Source organism: Bombyx mori, chromosome 13 (assembly GCF_030269925.1).
Source record: "Bombyx mori chromosome 13, ASM3026992v2".
NCBI classification, from domain to species: domain Eukaryota; kingdom Metazoa; phylum Arthropoda; class Insecta; order Lepidoptera; family Bombycidae; genus Bombyx; species Bombyx mori.
In genome coordinates this window covers 4,524,666-4,542,443 of record NC_085119.1, presented here as the reverse complement: position 1 = coordinate 4,542,443, position 17,778 = coordinate 4,524,666, and the positions used below count along the sequence as shown (strand labels likewise).

The following is a 17,778-nucleotide window of genomic DNA, read 5'->3' as shown; positions in this document are numbered from 1 at the left end:
AGTAATAACACAACAGAAATTAAATCTAATTTTATTTATCCTTAGTGATATTTGCTATCGTGTTAACAATTATCTTATGGCACTCGTGTTATAATACAAACAAAAACAAAGATAAAAAAGATAGACAATAACGGTATTAAGTTTTGTAGATAATAAGACCTAACACGTCAGCATAAAGTATCGATTCAAACGAATTCCGATAAAAAGATCCGTGGTTGTAGTTCGCACAATATTTGTTAACTCAAGGTGATTGTAATTATAGAACATCGCGTTAGTATACAATTTGTGCTCAAATAGACGTAACGCTTTTCTGGATTTCCGATTGAATAAAATAAATAAAAAAATCAAATTTTTGTTCGTATTATCTTCATTCAATACATAGTTTTAATGTAAGCATAGTGATCAAATAAAAATTGACTTTTAGAATTAGTTTCGCGCGCGTCATTCGTCTCAGAGATACGCGTTTTGATTGAGGTGTATTAATTTTTTTGTTAAATAAAATAGACATTCAGTTATTAACATGATAATAGCCCTGCATTACAGTAAACTGAGACCGGTGTTGAATTTCTCGTGTCTGCAGCAATGTGTGAGGTGAGTGACATCTGTCATCATCAATATATTTGTTTTTTTAGTACACTGGTACACACGCGATTGACAGGTAATTCAACTGTGAGTATGTACTGCGAAGAATTGTTGGATATGATGCTGTCATCACCTTTTGCTATGTAGCATAAGGATTCGAATTTCCCCTCTACGGTTTTTTCCGGACTGATAACCCATGTATTTCTTCAAATGAGGCTTAAAAAGAATCCTTGTTATCTAAGCTCTAGCATAACTAGTATCTTGTAGTAGTTACCGATTACGTAAACTGTATGCTGTGTTAATATCTTTGAAGGTATTAAAAAAAGTCAGTCTTTAGTTCCGGTTCAAAGATTGCCCGGCCATTTTCATTTATTATTTATACAGAATTTGCCCTCACATCTTAATGTGGATGTTGGAATTTTTTATCTAAATTATGGTGTTGCTTGCTGTCTATTTACGTACGCAAAACAGAAAATATCTGATATTAAATAATAGTTGTTATTACAATATTAATAAAACTAATAATAAATAATATTAATAAAAATTTACAATTAAGTATAGTTGAAACGCAACACTAGATCATGAAACAGTTTTTGTTACAGTTAAATTTTGATGTTCGCTTCTATTTTCTAACATAACTCCAGTTTAGAACACAACATTAATATATCCAATTTTAGAGAATAATACTATCGGGTATTCCGGTAAATTTTACTTTCCCATCCACTTCCATAGTCATTCAAGAAATAAACTAAGACTAAATTAAGGTCCGTGTAGAACAAAGCGACTCGGATATTCTAAAAAGCCGAACATTTAAACTTAACTATATATGTATTACCAAAAAAAAGAACATTATTTTCAGAATAATTTGATACAGCACAATTATTACATTAAGTGAGAAATAAACATAATTGAATATGCAATTTCGAAAAGGGCACATGTCGCATATTTTGTCAAATACGTTTTTTCATATACATGTAGTTTTGAGGCTTACCTACATCCATTTTATAATAATTCCAGTAATTTTCAATTGCTAATTAACACCAAAATATATCTCAAAAGTTAATATTTTAAATTTTACACTGCTTTAGAATATAATCAGTTCTTTTTTTCATTTCCTGAACATTTTACATTTTCAGAGATGTACCCTTTTCGAAATTGCATAATCTATATATTAATACGTGAAGCAAAAACTTTGTATCCCTTTTTACGAAAATTGCGCGGACGGAGGAGTATGAAATTTTCCACACTCATAGAGAACATAGAGAATAAGTGCACAATGCTAATATTTTTTTAAAATAATGGATAAAAGATACATTAAATCAATAAAGAAAACATTACACACACTACATACCATGTATTTGACGCACACACGCATGCATACTATTTATTGTCAAACTTTTGTTCTTGATGTCTGTGGTTAAATTGAGAATAGATTAAATATTGTTCGTCTATAATAATATTTTTTATAGTGTAGCTTTGGCCAAATTTGTGATTATAGAAGTATAAAATACAATCATAATAGTGTACAAACTTACAATTCCAATTAATTATGGTCGAATTTCGACTACTGCGGGACCTCTAGTATTCAATTATTTTACAATGTTGCAGAACAGTGACAGTTAGCGCGGCAACAGAAAAACTACAACAAACAGAATTGAAATCGTTTCGAGAGATTCCGGGCCCCTCGTCGTTGCCGATCATGGGCCCGTTTCTACACTTCATGCCCGGAGGTAAATCATTAACTTATTAAATCAAATGACAGATATAAAAAAGAGCGTAATAAAAATTTTTTTTTTTTTCATTATTGAGGATGTCAGATTCTGTAATAACGAGTCACGCAAGAGTTTATACAAAAACTTCTGTAGAGTTATTTAAGTTATAACAATGCTTATCAAAATATATTTTGATATATTACTATAACTGTATATATTTATACATGTACATATATTTGCTCGGTGGCACAGTGGTTAGTGTTACTAGCTGCTATGCCCTGAAACCATTCATATTCGAATCAAAAATCGAAACATTCGTGTTATAAACTCGACTGGTGGTAGAACCTCTTGTGAGTCCGCGCGGGTAGGTACCACCGCCCTGCCTATTTCTGCCGTGAAGCAGTAATGCGTTTCGGTTTGAAGGGTGGGGCAACCGTTGTAACTATACTGAGATCTTAGAACTTATATCTCAAGGTGGGTGGCGCATTTACGTTGTAGATGTCCATGGGCTCCAGAAACCACTTAACACCAGGTGGACTGTGAACTCGTCCGCCGAACTAAGCAATAATAAAAAAGAAATAAAAAATTATTTGCTTTGAATCTAGATTGTTTATTGCCCTTCTAGCCAGACGAGCATACGATCCACCTGATGACAGTTACCGTCGTCCATGGACATCAGTAATGCTAGAAGCAGTGCCAAACCGATGCCTACAAATGTTTTATATATCTATATGCTTAAACGTATGTAAGTGTGTATGTATGTATATTATTCTCTGGTTCTCATATTACAGCTACGTGTTTGCGATCTTACAAAATGAAATAAACGTTCGTGAACTTAGCACATTAAATAAACATTGTTATTTTTATTGCGTAATACAGATTATGAAAACATATAATAATTCGATAGAAAACAAAGACTGGGAATGTCATATTTCTAATTATATAATACATATGCATATATCTATACCATATGCATGACTATTATTAGAGTAACCATGTATGTGTATGAATCAAATTTCAAATCTTGATCGATATTTCACTTGTATTTACGCTTGCTGAAATTAAAAACATTAGTGACATCACAAGGTTGAACAACAGCGACTAGCTATCGAATGATAAGTGTCTATTCTATCATAAGTGTCAGATTATAAACACACGTGAGTACACTGTATAAAGACATATTATATCCGTTTGTTATGTTTGTTGAGTAGTAATGTTCTTTTAAATGAACTGATTTAAAATAAATATATTATGCGTCTGGTCTATATGACTATGTCACTCGTTTTTTACACACAGGCTTGTACTATTCTGCCCGGTTACACCCCGATCCGTTGTTACGAATTCATTCCCGATCCTGCGGACAGAATGGAAAGCAGTCGACGTCGCCCAAAACACGTCATCTCGGATCCTCCCGATCCACTAACGGTGCTTCTAGGTACTTCAAGCACCGGTCACCGTTCTCATCGAACCCGTCGCTTGCGACGAAGGGCTCGACGAGTAAATTAACTCCCAGACACAGCCCACTGAGTTTCTCGCCGGATCTTCTCAGTGGGTCGCGTTTTCGATCCGGTGGTATATTCTGCGAAGCACGGCTCTTGCTAGGGTTCGTGTTAGCAACGTCATCAGGTTTGAGCCCCGTGAGCTCACCTACAAACGTTAGGGTTACGCTGAAATAGCCTCTCAAGGCTCTCAGCTTAGGTAGGAAAAAAAAAAAAAAAGGTTACGAATTCAACCTTATGTCTCAAAGCAGATGACAGATTTTACGCTGTCATAACAATAGACCGCGCTGATTATTGAAACGAGACTTTTCACAGACGTAGGGCCGATCGGGATGTTTCCGTTTTAAATATTATTATGTCAGATAGAAATGACACCATGAATGTATAGTAATCATTAATCTTCTTCCTACCCTTATCCCACTATGGGGGGCTGGACCGTCGGTCTACCGAACAATATCACCCGCTCGGTAGAAGATCTACCCTTTTCGGTCATCGTTCTCGTCGAACCCGTCGCTTGCGACGAAGGATAGGCGAGTAAATTAACCCCCAAACACAGCCCACTGAGTTTCTCGCCGAATTTTCTCAGTGGGTCCCGATCCGGTGGTAGATTCTGCAAAGCACGACTCTTGCTAGTGTTCATTTTAGCAACAACGTCAGGTTTGAGCCCCGTGAGCTCCCAAGACCATCAGGTTATGTACGAAAGAAAAAAAACTATGTGGGCGTAGCATGCCCTCTATTTCCATTCAGGCCTATCATACATAGCATAGCCTATCAGCAGAATACTGCACACACATTCTTCCCTCGCATATCCTCTTTCAGGCAGTACATCCCAGTCTTTTAGGACGCCCCTCAAAAATATTTTGATGTACAATAATCATTGATGATTCAGTGAATCATTGGTTAAGTTTTGCTGAATATGAATTCGGTGAGATCTACTTTTAGAATTCGAATAAATTATTAATAAGCAAAAATCAAACTTTCGTCAATATAGAAAATGAGTGTTATGCAATGCAATCACTAATATAGATGATCCAGCATAACAGTGAAGTAAACAACATACAAATAACCTACATCTGAAGTTGTCATATGAAAAAAATATGATTATTATAATTAGTTTATTGAGATATCTTATCTCTTATTATATTTTAATTATTATTATTAATTTAAATACATAGTATAACAAAAGTATTGTTTCATGCTAATCAATTCATTCTATTCGAATACATCAGCAGCGGTTTCCATTACGTAGTTAAATTATCTACAAATTTGCCGTCTATCTGAAAATATGAAATCGAAGTTCGAAGTAAAAATTGTATATTGTCTAAACCGGAAAACATGAATATTTCGCGACGCATATAATCTAGATGGCGGTATCTACCCGTAGGGGAATTTTTTTTTCGGGCCTGTGAGCTCACCTACCCCTTCGGGTCTAGCTGGAATAGCACCTTGGGCTACCAGCGAATAGGTAGGGATTAAAAAAAAATGAAAACCATAGAATTCTTGAAACCACTTGTATGTCACCTACAGTAATGACGCTGAAGGTACCATGACAGAAACCTTTCGAGAGCCAAAAAGAGCTGTACTAAGTTTCCTCACCCACACAAAAAAATAGTTCAGAACGCGTAGAGGACTCACGGACTAACGTCCATTCATTGGCCTTTATTTGTAGTTGCAATCGTAAATACACATTTTCATTAGTGTGTGGGTACACAGACGGAGCGGTCAGTAGCTACATTAGCTACATATAGCCTACCTGCGCCATTTCGATATAGCGGCACGACACGAGAAGCCTCTCATCGTGGCCGCCGGTAACTACATAGCCGATCCTGTGGACCAAATGATAAAAAGTCGACGTCGCCCAAAACACGTCATATCGGATCCTCTCGATCCACTAACGATGCTTTTAGGTACCCCAAGCACCGGTCATCGTTCTCGTCGAACCCGTTGCTTGTGGCGAAGGACTCGGCGAGTAAATTAACTCACAGACACAGCCCACTGAGTTTCTCGCCGGATCTTCTCAGTGGGTCGCGTTTCCGATCCGGTGGTAGATTCTGCGATGCACGACTGATGCTAGCGTGTTAGCAACATCGTAAAAAATAGCCAACATTGACGCGCATACAGTACAGATTGGTCACTCACACAACTAAAGGCGGCGCGTAGTCGTAAACTTAATAAATTGTCAATCACATCCAAGAAAACCGGTACAATTAATAAACAAACAGAAAAATTAAGACGCTATTTTTGAACTCAGCTTTATCTACACAACGTATTAGCGTTATTGTCGTCATAGACCACAAATACGAACTCTTAATATATTTTTTAAATATCTTCCTAATCGAATAATATGTGTTCGAGCTCATTAAGCCATTTGATCGATAAGTTTCTCGAAGATATGACTCAGCTACGTTCATCCATAATACATAGAAATTTGCGCTCATAGCTTGTTTCTAGATACTCTTTTGCCACGTACCATGTTTCTAGATACTCTTTTGCCACGTACCATTCGACTTTGGAGCTCTCCTCCGCGGTTTTCCCGAGCGCCATGACATATTTTTTTTTGGTTACTTAGATGGGTGGACGAGCTCACAGCCCACCTGGTGTTAAGTGATTACTGGAGCCCATAAACATCTACAACGTAAATGCGCCACCCACCTCGAGATATAAGTTCTAAGGTCTCAGTATAGTTACAACGTCTACCTCACCCTTCGAACCGAAACGCATTACTACTTCACGGCGGAAATAGGCGGGTTTTTAAGCGCAGTGTGAAATATTCCTGCTCCCGGCATTGCTAATGTTCATAAGCATCAGTGATCACTCAACATCCTATATGCCGTATACTCATCTGCCCATTAAGGTTATAAACTACAACAGCTACACTACATACAACACTGGATATTGTCTGAGTATACTTTTTTATGTTTTTTATGTATGTATATTTCCGGAACCTAAGTTCAATGTTAATGGTTTGATTATTAATTGTAATTCTTTGTTTCTTAAAACTATTAGTATATCAGAGGAAGTGTGTGAGTGAATACTTGATAAATTAAAGAGCGGACTGTTAGCGTGGTTTGGACATGTGATGCGTAGAGAGGAGATGCATGTGACTAGGAGATGTATGGAAATGATAGGGCAAGGTAAAGGGAGAAGAGATCGACCGAAGACGGCATGGATGGAGTGTGTGAATGATGATATGAGAAAAAGAGGAGTGAGTGTTGAGATGACGGCTGATAAAGGAGAATCGAATACAAAAACACGTTGTGTTGACCCCACCTAGTAGGATAAGGTGGAGACAAAGAATAAAAAGAAGACTGTTGTGTTATCACTCATTAATTGTTTCATCTTTTATTACTCACATACATTAATTATACCAAAACGTTGTTGTATAAGTATTGAAAGTGACTTTTAAATATTCTTCTTACTTCCATTTAGAAAAATACTTTAGCAAGCGTAGCCAAAAAAAACGAAGACATCCAATACTTATATGTGTAGACGAGCTCACGGCCTACCTGGGTTCCCGTAGCCCATAGAAATCAACAACATAAATACCACCACCTTTAAGACACTTTTTTCTTTCTTTTTTCTACATATGCTAGTAACCCTTAGAGGCTATTTTAGCTTCTCCTTAACGTGAAAGTGAGCTCACGAGGCTCAAACCGGGAGTGTTGCTAACACTGGCCCTAGCAAGAGCTGTGCTTCGCAGAATCTACCACCGGATTGGAAACGCGACCCACTGAGAAAATCCGGCGAGACACTCAGTGAGCTGTGTCTATGGGTTAATTCACTCGTCGAGCCTTTCGTCGCAAGTGACGGGTTCGACGAGGACGGTGACTGGTGTTTGTGGTACCTAAAAGCAAAGCACTATTAATGGATCGGAAAGATCCGTAATGACGTGCTTAGGGTGACGTCGACTGTTTACCATTCGGTCCACAGGATCGGGTATGTAATTTCCGGCGGCCACGACAAGAGGGTTTTCATGTCGTGCCGCCTTCTTGAAGTGGAGAAGACACGAGTTCGAAATTTTCATTTTATAGTACATCGGCTGACCCACATATCAAACTCAAACGTTGCTTCCACACCGCCGAAAGAGACGGAGGATAGTACCCACCCGTACGGACTCACAAGACGCCCTACCACCAATGTTAAATCTGAGTGAACGTTTTGGTTGACCCTTAAGCGTACTCGGTCATTCATTTTAGTGTATTCATTTTAGGCTGTTTACCTCCCTCCTAATTATTCCGTAGGTATTTACGTGAAACAGCGTGTGCAGCTCATCTATCAAAATTATGGAAAATCATGCACGTGATCGTAGCGTATTAATACTTAATTCATTCGACTTCCAGGATCCCTTCACAACATTAACAGCACGGAACTGACTCACAAACTGTACGACATATACGGACCTATCGTTAGAATCGATTCAATGTTTTCTAAGGACGCTATTGTATTACTGTATGATGCAGAAAGCGCCGGAATCGTAAGTGTAATATTCATTAATGCTTCTTTACTTCAAACTTGTTTCAAAATAATAAAAAACACTCGTTGTTACAATTAGAAACAAAAAGTAACAGGTGTGACATAGTAAGTAAGCACTTATATAAACATGTAACGTTTAATTAGGAGGGCAGTAATAAATCATACTTAGAAGTGATCAGTCGTTTGAATACCTTAGTCCCGTCCTTATATGGCGACCCTGCCTATAAGGTTCGGCTTCAGTTGCGCGACAAGATTTTAGTAAGTGAAAATGAGACATTCTACGATATTCTTTGTGAGCGATATACTCGTCGTAAGTGAGTTGAAAGTAAAACTCATACTAATGTTACAATTTGGACAAGTTGCTTGTACGTGTAGTAATATATAATAATCGTTTCATCATTTAACAAAAACATAGTTTTATTAGATACAGAATCAATCACTACATAGTATAAAACAATGTCGCGTTCTCTGTTCCTATATCCCTATGTATGCTTAAATCTTTAAAACTACGCATTTTCTACGGAATTTGATGCGGTTTTTTTTTATAGATAGAGTGATTGAAGAGGAAGGTTTATATGTATAATAACATCCATTAAATAGTGGAGAAATCAATAATAAATTGCAGTTTCCGAAGCGAAGCGAGGGCGAGTCGCTAGTATAATATATTATGAAGCGAAAGCTTAGCTGAGGCTTTTATAGTATTTAATATATTTTATATAGTTACATATAATATAACCATATTGATAATAAAAATTAAGAATGAAGTTTATTTATTTTCACATACACTTAACGACAGTCAAATAACAAATACAAGAGAATATACAGATAACGGAGTAAGTCGATAAGCAATGATTAAATTGTTTTTTTTGCGTCGCCTGTATGGTTAGGTGACCTCGCCAATGTCATAGATTTGAGGACCCATATTATTTGCTTTTTATATAGCTACCCCAAAACGTCTCTGATGAATGAGTCAGTCGAACAACCATAAATCCAGAAAAAGGCGATGACCAGAGGAGGTCATAAATTTCATGATACTGCTACTCGCTGGGGTTCGGGATAAATAAAATTACACCGAAGTAAAAATTAAAACTCTATTTAACACTTAGAATACTGAGAGAGCACTTAACAATTCGTAATTTCGCTTCTCCCGCTTCGGTTCAGGTGACCCGTTCGCTGTTTCGCTTCGAGTAGAACCGCCTACTAACTGCCTAAGTGTCATCTCTGCAACGATTTTATAGTCGATACGACATCTCTACATTGTCGAGAACGTTCCTGATAGATCGAGTAGTTTCGATATGTCTTTCCGATATTTGATAATAGATGGCGTTGCACTTCTCGATTGTTCTCGATTTTACTAGTTCTTTTGGTATTCGTTTCTACTATTCGACGACAGATGGCGTTACTCTTAATAATATTTAAACTAACTTACGGCATTAGTCACCTTTATGTAAACTACACCACCAAGACTGGAAGGTCGAAATCTTCATTCTATTAGTATAATAACTATCCCCCTCTTTAAATTGGAACGTAGTATGATTGTACGGCGTATTGGAAATATTAAGGTGCTCGAGTAAGATAAGATGTGGCATCAAGTCGATATTTCGCTTACCAGCCGACCGACAGCTGCGGTGGACTTGAAGCTGACCTACTCTAATATTCTCTGGAGATTCGAACGCCAGTTTTTGAATGACAGCGGATCTCAGTCGGTTCTATTCCAAACTACCCTGCCTGCTGTCTCCACAAGTGAGCTACGTTGCTTTGGTCATTGTTCTTTTTGGATCGATGCTATTGTATTCCCAATAATGGTAGATCAAACGGTATATAATACTGTTTAGACTTCAAACCCATTTCTTATGAAGGGATTTAAATCGAGAGATAAATAGAAAATTTAACCGGGAAATTCCCATCACATTGATATTCTAACCTTTTTTATTTTTGTCGTGTCGATTTTAAACAAAATACTCATAGATGATAGATACTTAAATTATGTGTACTAGTATACAGATGGCCATATTTCGGCTCAACATGAATAAGACCACACCGAAACAAACGCTGTCAAAATACGAACCTCTCTTAAGTTAATAACTAAACTCTTTCTGATACTTCAACGAGTTGATGGGTGGACGAGCTCACAGCCCACCTGGTGTTAAGTGGTTACTGGAGCCCATAGACATCCACAACGTAAATGTGCCACCCACCTTTAGATACAAGTTCTAAGGTCTCAAGTATAGTTACAACGGCTGCCCCACCCTTCAAACCGAAACGCATTACTGCTTCACGGCAGAAATAGGCAGGGTGGTGGTACCCACCCGCGCGGACTCACTAGAGGTCCTACCACCATTTACGATACTTTTTCTTTATAATTTTCTCTTTCAGATTTTACGTAACGAGAACAACATGCCAATAAGGATCAGCTTTAAATCCTTATCATATTATAGACAGAAATATAAGAAATCGGAAAATGATCGCACAGACAGACCGACTGGATTAGTGTCAGAGTAAGTTAACATCAGTGGCTTTTTCAAGTAATTCTTCGCTTTACTGTGTACTGACCTCTATTTCTCATTAAGAATCTATTATTAGCTATTATTAACTTGCTGTGTATGTATGTTTGTAAATACGTATTATTACGTTTGTAAATTTGTAGGCAGCGGCTTGGCTCTGCCCCTGGCATTGCTGAAGTCCATGGGCGACGGTAACCACTCACCATCAGGTGGGCCGTATGCTCGTCTGCCTACAAGGGCAATAAAAAAAAAAAAAAAAAAATACATAACGGAATATTTGAAAGTCATTTTCGCAGACTTCAAAACGGACGGTTTACTTGAAAATTTACACGCGCATCAAGAATCGATGACAATAAAATAGTTTTATAGTAGGTATAACAGTATACAGTAACAATTTAATAAAAATGTTAATATAAATTGTTAGTTCGATTAGCTATTTAAGCGTGTAAATAATATCTTATTTTATTTTTGCTTGTAGCATTCCCTAATCGCATAAAGAAACAGAGATTGAAAATCGTCACCGAATTTTTAACAACATACAGCATTCCACAACAGTCTATCGTGAACACATATCATGTTAATATTAAATTAATAATATACCAGAATTCATAGGAATTTAAAGAAATTACAAATAACTCACTCGTTTATCAAATCAGTTTTTTTAAATAAAACAATGTCTCTTTAATGTTTGGAATAGTGATGTATATTACATTAAATTGATATACTCTCAACTACTTACTCCCACGAACTATCTTTCACAGCCACGGCGAGTTATGGAAGAGCTTCCGTTCGGCGGTGAATCCAGTCTTATTACAGCCGAAAACTATAAGACTATACAGCTCAGCACTAGAAGAGGTAGCCACCGACATGGTCGAGAGGTTAGACATTGAATTATGTATTAGCTAACTCTAGAGAAAAGCGATTTTTAGCGACAACAACCCGCTTTGAACCTTAAAAAGTAGATATCCATTAGCAATAGTGACCACTCACCGTCTCGCATGTCACTAAAGGACACTAAATAAAAAATAATACTTTATTAAATATACTATATAGTGATGCTACGAAAACATCTAAATACATCTACGAAACGTTCGAGATGATACCGGCATCTCGTTTTTACCATCGCGCCACCCGCCACCGGAGTAGAGTTCATCCATACTACCTGGAGCCACTGCGGTCATCCACAGTGCGTTTCCAGAGATCTTTTTTGCCACGTACCATCCGGCTATGGAATGAGCTCCCCTCCACGGTGTTTCCCGAGCGCTATGACATGTCCTTCTTCAAACGAGGCTTGCGGAGAGTATTAAGCGGTAGGCAGCGGCTTGGCTCTGCCCCTGGCATTGCTGAAGTCCATGGGCGACGGTAACCACTCACCATCAGGTGGGCCGTATGCTCGTCTGCCTACAAGAGCAATAAAAAAAATAAAAATAAACCATCTTCATTCACGTGAACAGACATCCAAATGTAATAGATAGTACCACGTCTCGCAGTTAATAAATTATTCTACTGTCATTATTGACTGAGTCGCTAGTGCTGTACTCAGCACCCCATACTACTAGGCTGAGGGTCATGGGCTCGATTCCCACATCGGGCAAACATTAGTGTGTGTAATGAACAAGTGTTCTTTGTTTCTTTATTGGGTATTGAATATCTATGTATTTAAACCTCTATATGCCTCTAATTCCCATAATACAGGGAATCTTAGTTAGGGGCCAGATGGCCATGTGTGACTTGTCATCGTTAATGTCAATTATTATTATTATATAAGATAAACATAATGATATACTAAAAAACTTGGACGTAGCGTATTCACACAGCCACGGACCAGGGATGTTTTGTCTAAAACAGCATGCGAGTATTTGTTAGTCGTTTATTGGAAAATATAACTAGTTCTTTGACTGCGTATACCGCCCTTTGTGCTGCCTACGATATGCTATGGATCCCAAGGAAATCTATACTAGTATTATAAAGCTGAAGAGTTTGTTTGTTTGAACGCGCTAATCTTAGGAACTACTGGTCCGATTTGAAAAATTCTTTCAGTGTTAAATAGACCATTTATTGAGGAAGTATAAGCTGCTCTGTATAAGCAATTGTTATTAAAGTCTTTAACCTAATGTCTAATAGTGGATGTTAGGCATTTAGGGTGCGATTTCCATGGGCTCCAATGATAATTAATTTTATTTCTTTAATTATTTCGGTTCTTGAACTCATTTAATCATGAAACTTAATAAAAAAATCGTTTTTTACTGATCTGATAAAAAAAAACATGACTTGATTTGGTTACAGGCTTAGGTCTCTTAGAGATGAAAACAACAGGATACGTGGTCAATTCGATCAAGAGATGAATCTTTGGTCTCTCGAATCAATAGGGGTTGTGGCTTTAGGAAACCGGCTTAACTGCTTCGATTCAAATCTTCAGGACGACTCCCCCGTCAAGAGATTGATCGAATGTGTCCATCAGATGTTCGTGTTATCGAACGAATTGGACCTCAAGCCCAGTATTTGGACGTATGTTTCAACACCGCTATTCAGGAAAACTATGAAAATGTATGAAGAACAAGAAAAGTAAGTCGTATCAAAAACTATCTCATGCCAAAGAGAAATATACCTTAGAGTAACAACATAATAAAAATGTTGATATAAATTGTTAGTTCGATTAGCTATTTAAGCGTGTAAATAATATCTTATTTTATTTTTGCTTGTAGCATTCCCTAATCGCATAAAGAATCAGAGATTGAAAATCGTCACCGAATTTTTAACACATTACAACTGAGCTTTATTTAGTCAGCAACATGTATGATATAATCACGCAATGCAAACATTTTTAATGTTTTCCACAATGGTATCTCGTAAACACATATCATGTTAATGTTAAATTAATAATCTATAACATGCTATACAGAATTCATAGGAATTCAAAGAAATTACAAAACACTCATTCGTCTTATTTTTATATTAAATCAGTTTTTTTCAAATGTCTTGTAAAGTTAGTAGTAGTTTGAAAGTTTGAACTATTTTAAATGGACATCGTTATATTATGTCATTACCATGAAAACAATTAGATATTATTATCGATTAACGTTTTTTATAGCTATATAGTGAAATGTAATTGAATGATCTGTACTTTTTTTGCTCTAGCAAGCGGACGTATTCACGGCCCCCCTAGTTTTAAGAGGTAACCAGCGACTATAGACATCACGAAATAAATACCGTTACTCCCCTTGAGAAGTGTGATCGAAATCTCAACCCACTCTTCAGGTCGGTACGGGAATTAACTTGTGCGGAATCGATAGACTTCCGTCTAAAATAGTCACTATATACGAACGAGAAATTCGACCTCTGAGTTAGCCGATTGGGAACGGATCAGTCTGCAGCCCAGCTTCATCATCATTATCCTGCCCTTCTCCCAGTTACCTGGGGTCGGCCCAACACGTTTTTTCCTTCCATACTCTTCTATCATATACCATTTCTTCGCTCACTCCCCTCTTACCCATATCGTCTTTCACACAATCCATCCATTTCTTCTTAGGTCTACCTCTTCCTCTATATCCTCCCACATTCATAGTTAACATTTTCTTACCAACCTCATTTTTATTTCGTTCTATCACATGTCCATACCATCCTAAACGCGCACTTCTCAGCTTCTCTGTCACAGGTGCAACTTTCAGACTTCCTCTAACATATTTTATTTTTTATTTTTTATTGCTTAGTTGTGTGGACGAGCTCACAGCCCACCTGGTGATAAGTGGTTACTGGAGCCCATAGATATCTACAACGTAAATGCGCCACCCACCTTGAGAGATAAGTTCTAAGGGTCTCAGTATAGTTACAACGGCTGCCCCGCCCTTCAAACCGAAACGCATTACTGCTTCACGGCAGAAATAGGCAGGGTGGTGGTACCTACCCGCGCGGACTCACAAGAGGTCCTACCACCAGTAATTACGCAAATTATAACTTTGCGGGTTTGATTTTTAATACACGATGTTATTCCTTCACCGTGGAAGTCAATCGTGAACATTTGTTGAGTACGTATTTCATTAGAAAAATTGGTACCCGCCTGCGGGATTCGAACACCGGTGCATCGCTAGATACGAATGCACCGGACGTCTTATCGTTTAGGCCACGATGACTTCTAAGTGACTTCTTCTAAGTGAGATGACTTCTAACATATTCTGCAGTCCAGCTTAACTACACAAAAAATATCTTTAAAACTCGTTTAATATATTTCAGTTTAACGAAATATTTCATCAAGAAAGCACTAGACGATATTAAAATGAACAAATCGAAATCGGATGATGAGAAACCGGTGCTCGAGAAATTATTGGACATCAATGAAGAATACGCGTATATTATGGCTTCAGACATGCTGGTGGCTGGTGTCGATACCGTTAGTTCATATTTTGTTGTTGGACGAACAACATAATATAATCATCATCATCATCATCATCATCATCATCAATAGCCCACAGTCGTCCACTGCTGGACATAGGCCTCTCCCAATCCACACTACTGAGCCCGGTCTACGGCTCTCCTCATCCACTTCTTGCCAGCCACATAATGGGATAGTAGATCTCTAACTCGTTCTTGAGTGGAAACCACGAAATAGCAAACGCAGTACAGGACGCCCTCAGGCTCGGTGGAGTGATGATCTGTCCAGGGTGGCTGATAGGAGTTGGATGGGAAAAGCCGAGAATCGTGCTCATTGTCGAGCAATCGAATAGGCCTATGTCCAGCAGTGAACTGATATAGGCTGATGATGATGATGATGACACATCTCTAAGCTGTGAATGTCTTTCGCTTTAAGAAAATATCTGAAATATCCTCATAGTTATTACCAAAATGCTTACCGACACTAAAAATGAATACAAGACACAATTTTAAACATCCTCTTTCGATTTACTTACTTATATTCTAACTTATTCTTTTGTTTGTAAATAAAAAGAACACTTCAGATCGAAAAGGCACTGTAAAATGAAATTTTACAGACTTCAAACACGATGTCCGCAACTTTGTACCTCATGGCGATAAATCAGGACAAACAGCAGAAGTTGAGGGAAGAAGTGATGTCGAAGAACGGTAAAAGATCATACTTGAGGGCTTGCATCAAAGAGGCCATGAGAATACTACCAGTCGTGTCCGGGAACATGCGACGCACCACAAAGGAGTACAACATTCTTGGATATCATATACCGGAAAATGTATGCTATTTTTATTACAATACTAGCTGACCCGGCAGACTTCGTAGTGCCTCAATCGATAAGTAAAAGACCCTAAACTTTTGTATAAAATAAACTTAAAAAAAACAAAAGAATCCGTCCGACGGGGGACACATCAAATTTGTTTTTAATTGTTATTTCTATTTAATTCCAAGCATTTTCATATTTATCTACCTTTTAAACCTTCTCTGGACTTCCACAAATAATTCAAGACCAAAATTAGCCAAATCGGTCCAGCCGTTCTCGAGTTTTAACAAACAGCAATTCATTTTTATATATATAGATTTTCTTTTCTTTTCTTAAATTTTCAAATCTACGTAATGTGTAATATTTACGCTAATCTTAAGTATTTTATCAAAAAGCACTAGATAGATGAGTAACCACACACTGTCACCTCACCTCAAGACATATGGTTAAAGTCTCGACTGTATACATAGCAGCTGAACTAACTACTTCGCGACAGAAACAGGAAAGATATTTGTACATAAGTGGGATTGCAATACATTCTAGAGCCAGTAATTAAGCAAATTTCTATTTAATGGATTTTATTGATATGAATTTTATTATACGTCGTATTCCTTCAATGTGGAAGTCGGTAATGAAAATTTGCGCGATTGGGAGAGTCGTTACAAACCATGTTTGGCCCCAGGCATCATTTCTAACCTTTATCCAGGATTTGCACGTGGGCCATTATCGGATCGCATGTAAATCAATTTTTTTGACCGGAGTCTAATTAATTAGAGTTTTCGCCTGTTCTAGGTCGACATTGCATTTGCTCATCAACATTTGTCGATGATGGAGAAATACTATCCAAGACCGACGGAGTTCATTCCTGAACGCTGGTTGACTAACAAGAGCGATCCTCTTTATTATGGAAACGCGCATCCATTCGCGAATTCCCCATTCGGCTTCGGTGTTCGCAGCTGTATAGGTAAAAAGCCTTTTTTTTTATTGCTTAGATGGGTGGACGAGCTTACAGCCCACCTGGTGTTAAGTGGTTACTGGAGCCCATAGACATCTACGACGAAAATGCGCCACCCAGCTTGGTATATAAGTTCTAAGGTCTCAGTATAGTTACAACGGCTGCCCCACCCTTCAAACCGAAACGTATTACTACTTCACGACAGAAATGGGCAGGGCGGTGATACCTACCTGTACGGACTCACAAGAGGTCCTATCACCAGTAATAATCTCAATTGTCCATTTCGAAGTTTGTGATGTTCCAATGAAATTCAAATGTATAAAATGAAAGGCCCAATTAAATTCAACTGTATAAAAACATTAATAAAACTAAACTGCTGAAATTTTACGCATTTCTAGGTCGTCGCATCGCCGAATTAGAAGTGGAAACATTTTTGTCGAAGATCGTCGAAAATTTTCAAGTCGAGTGGTCGGGGTCATCCCCTAGAGTCGAACAGACTTCCATCAATTACTTCAAGGGACCTTTTAACTTTATATTCAAAGATCTTTAATGAATCAGTATTCAAATGCGTATCTCAAATTTTAACTTAATTTTAATAAAATTCTTTGATTTTGTACATTTTGTGTTGTTTTTTTTCGTGTACCTTCCTTTTCTTTTTTTATTGCGATTGTAGGCAGACGAGCATACGGTCCACCTCATGGTGAGTGACTACCGTCGCCCATGGACTTCAGCAATGCCAGGGGCAGAGCCAAGCCACTGCCTACCATTGAGTACTCTGCAAAAGCCTCGTTTGAAGAACGATAAGTCATAGCGCTCGGGAAAAGCCGGATGGTACGTGGAAAAAAACACCTCTAGAAAAACACTGTCGAT

At 37.8% G+C, this 17,778-nt stretch overlaps 1 protein-coding gene across 2 annotated transcripts; it reads left to right on the top strand.

Annotated features, from left to right (window-relative positions):
- LOC101744617 (cytochrome P450 CYP12A2) lies at positions 1-17,524 on the top strand. Of its 2 annotated transcripts, XM_062671730.1 has the most exons (11): positions 242-591; positions 2,191-2,249; positions 2,295-2,312; positions 8,134-8,267; positions 10,643-10,764; positions 11,532-11,648; positions 13,057-13,335; positions 15,001-15,157; positions 15,756-15,968; positions 16,746-16,917; positions 17,307-17,524. In XM_062671730.1, the coding sequence occupies exons 1-11, from the start codon at positions 521-523 to the stop codon at positions 17,456-17,458; spliced, it is 1,494 nt and encodes a 497-aa protein (XP_062527714.1). In that variant the 5' UTR covers positions 242-520; the 3' UTR covers positions 17,459-17,524. The 2 variants fall into 2 exon arrangements, with proteins under 2 accessions (XP_004927968.1, XP_062527714.1); XM_004927911.5 differs by having other exon boundaries at positions 1-591; positions 2,191-2,312.
- The last annotated feature ends 254 nt before the right edge of the window (positions 17,525-17,778 follow it).

What these genes read in the sequence shown, in the direction of transcription:
- LOC101744617 (XM_004927911.5), top strand. Translation starts at nt 521, where the DNA reads ATGATAATAGCCCTGCATTACAGTAAACTGAGACCGGTGTTGAATTTC. An exon ending in GCCACCGACATGGTCGAGAG is followed by an intron (nt 11,649 to 13,056) that starts GTTAGACATTGA and finishes ATTTGGTTACAG; the next exon opens with GCTTAGGTCTCTTAGAGATG. An exon ending in TGGTGGCTGGTGTCGATACC is followed by an intron (nt 15,158 to 15,755) that starts GTTAGTTCATAT and finishes GAAATTTTACAG; the next exon opens with ACTTCAAACACGATGTCCGC.